Source organism: Gracilinanus agilis, unplaced genomic scaffold (genome assembly GCF_016433145.1).
Source record: "Gracilinanus agilis isolate LMUSP501 unplaced genomic scaffold, AgileGrace unplaced_scaffold7754, whole genome shotgun sequence".
Taxonomy (NCBI): domain Eukaryota; kingdom Metazoa; phylum Chordata; class Mammalia; order Didelphimorphia; family Didelphidae; genus Gracilinanus; species Gracilinanus agilis.
In genome coordinates, this window is record NW_025398468.1 from 1,739 (window position 1) to 5,118 (window position 3,380).

The window sequence follows — 3,380 nt, forward strand, 5'->3', positions numbered from 1 at the left end:
CTTCCATCTTAGAATCACTATTGTATATTGATTCCAAGGCAAAAGAATGTTCAGGGCTAGGCAATGGGAGGTTAAGTGACTTGCCCAGGGTCACACAGCTGGCAAGTGTCTGAGGCCAGCAAACAGATTTTTTTTTTAATTTTTAAACTCTTACCTTCCATCTTAGAATCACTACTGTATATTGGTTCCAAGGCAGAAGAGCAGTAAGGGCCAGGCAATGGGGATTCAGTGACTTGCCCAGGGTCAGCTGGGAAGTGTCAGAGGCCAGAATTGAATCCAGGACCTCCTGTCTCTAGGCCTGGATCTCCATCCACTGAGCCACCCAGCTACCTCCTAAGGGATTCTTAATTAGGGTGGTCTGCTCTCCCAGGGAAGGGAGGGGTTGTGGTAGGGGGAGAGGAGAGCAGGAGTCTTTGGTTACCTCATGGACACTGGGATACGGGATGTAATCCTCTTCTGTCTGTAAGACACAAACAAGGGGAAGTATATGAGTTGGAAGCATATCTGGTCCAAGTTCTCTATCTGTCAAAGCAGCTTGTGCTATTTGCTTCACCTGTCCAGCTTCTTGGCCAGGCTGGAGACTGGCAAGGAGGAAGGGGGAAGACGAAGGACAGGAAGTGTCTTATTCTCCCCCCCCCTTTTACAGGCTTGGCGAGTGGCAGGGATTTGTGCAAGGTCCTACGAGGGAAGAGTAGGGCTGAGTGTGGATCCCTAAAGAGGCACAAAGAGGTGGAGGGGACGGACACAGCCCGAGTCAGGGTACGGGGAGCTCGACCCGCCTCTCTTTCATGACACGGCCCAGTGGCCAGGCTGACCACACTCCTTCCCACACCCAGCGCAGATCCAGGGCTCACAGACCTCTGGGATCACATGGAAGGTGGGCAGAGCCTTGCACATCTCTGGGGTCTGCTAGGACAGGACCTCTGAGTCACAGACTTTGCTCCTGGGATCCGTTTCTTATTCTTCAGGAAGCCAGGCAGGCGGGTATTGGGTGAACCATTGTGCCCCAGGAAGACTTCCCAGTGGGGATTGACTTTATTGGAGTCGGAGCTCCCAGGGTTAAGGGAGACCTTGGTCCTTAGAGACCTGGATTCCAGTGTCTCCAGTCTATAAGTATGATTGCATATCCTAATGGTAGGAGAAATGTTTCCCAGCAGGGAATGAGGTGGTGTCGTCAGAAGCAGAGGGAACTAGGATTGGAGAGGCTGAGGAGGGCTCTCAGAGTACAAACTGTCAGCTGGGAGGACCCCTAGAACATATACTGTCAGAGCTGGGAGGAATGTGAGAACATGGAATGTCAGCCCTCGGCCCCTAAGCTGCCCCCTTGCCTCTCTCTGCTCTTAGAATAGCATTAGAGGCCAGCTGATAAATACTGTCATTACGTTCACATGAGCACATTCCTCCTCCCTCCCCTCCCTTGGGAATCTAGACATCCTCCCCATCTCCTGCTGACCAAAGGAACTCACACAGACCAGAGAAGGTCCATCGTTCAGTGAAAGGGGCAAGGGGGCAGCAGAGGTGGAATCTAGACATCCGCCCCATCTCCTGCTGACCAAAGAAACACAAGGACCAGAGAAGATCAATCCATCATTCAGTGAGAGGGGCAAGGGGGCAGCAGGGGTGGAATCTAGATGTCCACCCCTATCTCCTGCTGACCAAAGAAACTCACAAGGACCAGAGAAGGTCCATCGTTCAGTGAGAGGGGCAAGGGGGCAGCAGAGGTGGAATCTAGATGTCCTCTCCATTTCCTGCTGACCAAAGAAACTCACAAGGGCCAGAGAAGGTCCATCGTTCAGTGAGAGGGGCAAGGGGGCAGCAGGGGTGGAATCTAGATGTCCGCCCCATCTCCTGCTGACCAAACAAGGTCCATCGGTGAGAGGGGCAAGAAGGTAGCAGGGGTGGCGATGGCCAGGGTGAAGAATCACTTCTGAGGTCAAGACCCCAAAGTCCAAGGAAGTATTTGTCTGGCCCAAGAACAACCCCCTCACTCTCTCTTTCTCTCGACCCCCCAGCCCCATCCCCTCACACACCCCTACCCAGGGCTTACTTTGAGAGGTGGTGGGAAGGAGCATCTTTGTTCATCCATCCTGCTTCCCTGCAAAGATAAGTGTTACCAGTCATGATCCTGGCAGTCTTTCCAGGGGAGACTTCTCAACCCTTCAAATGCTGGGATAGGGCATTTGTGAGTAGATGTCACGTACTGGGAAAGCTAGATGGGCCCTTACACCATAGTGTCCCAGCTGAATTCTCTCTCATGCTAGATAGCAAAAACTGAGGCCCAAGAGGGGAATTAGGAGCCCCAAGTCACACGGCCTACCCCAACCAGTCCTGTGCCAAGGGCTCAGGCTTTTGGGACACCACAATGCAAAAGGAATGGGAATTGTTCTTTGTGCCCTCCTCCAAGCGAAGGGCTAGAACAAAGCGGTGGCAGTGACAGGGAGCTAGATCTGAGCTCCTCAGGAGAATAATGTACCCTTGAAAGTCCAGCAGACATGGACTGGGCTGCTTTCAAAGGGAGAGAGCTCTGTATTAGAGGGAGACTTCGGCCAGAGGCTGGAAGCCCACTTATTAGGGTTGTTGAAGAGAGGATACACACTTCACTTAGGAGTTCAACTAGATAAACTCCAAAGTCCCTTCCCACCCAGAGGTGATATAATTCCATGTGGGGCCAGGTGGAATGGGTCCTGGCTGGAGGAGACGGCCTGGCCCTAAGTCCCACAGTCAAAGGCAATACCAAGATGGCGAGCAGGACCGCTAGGATGGACATGGGAACTGGGACCTAGAATCTACCAACCTGGCATGGGCTTTGCTCAATGCTAGGACATGACCCACCTTCCCCACAATAAGGATGCTGCTCCCCCTTCCCAGCAGGACATGAGGAGGCCCTGATGCTCTCTAGGCTAAGAAAAGTCTAAGAGTAGGATGTCTGTCACCCACCCCTAGAACTTCCTGGAGTAGAACAAAAAGCTGGGTCACTCACCTGCATCTTCTCAATCATCTCAAACAAATCTGAGTTCTGCAACAGAGAAAAAAAGAGGAAAGGCAGGTCAGGTCACAGAATCACAGGTTCACGGATCTAGAGCTGGCCAGACTTCAGAGGTCATTGTGCCAACCTCTCCCTTTATAGATGAGGCCCAAGGAGACAATGATTTGCTCAAGGTAACACTGAAGTAAGATTAGAAGCGGGATTAGAGCCCAGGTCCTCTGTCTCCAGTTAGATACAATGCTTTTCCCACTGTACCACAAGGGCAAGCCTGTACAGCTCAGTCCATGTCTCCTCTGGACTTCCTCCCCCCCTTTTTAAACCCTTACCTTCTGTTTTAGTGTCAATTCTTTTTTTTTATTTTTTTAAACCCTAATGTCATTATATATATATATAT

General features: G+C 51.5%; 1 protein-coding gene across 1 annotated transcript; it reads right to left on the reverse strand.

Annotated features, from left to right (window-relative positions):
• Nucleotides 1-268: 268 nt before the first annotated feature.
• Nucleotides 269-3,342, reverse strand: LOC123256655 (rap1 GTPase-activating protein 1-like). Its single transcript, XM_044685239.1, has 3 exons — nucleotides 2,981-3,342; nucleotides 2,048-2,095; nucleotides 269-460 (listed from the first exon to the last, which is right to left on the reverse strand). The coding sequence occupies exons 1-3, from the start codon at nucleotides 2,996-2,998 to the stop codon at nucleotides 293-295; spliced, it is 234 nt and encodes a 77-aa protein (XP_044541174.1). The 5' UTR covers nucleotides 2,999-3,342; the 3' UTR covers nucleotides 269-292.
• Nucleotides 3,343-3,380: the final 38 nt, after the last annotated feature.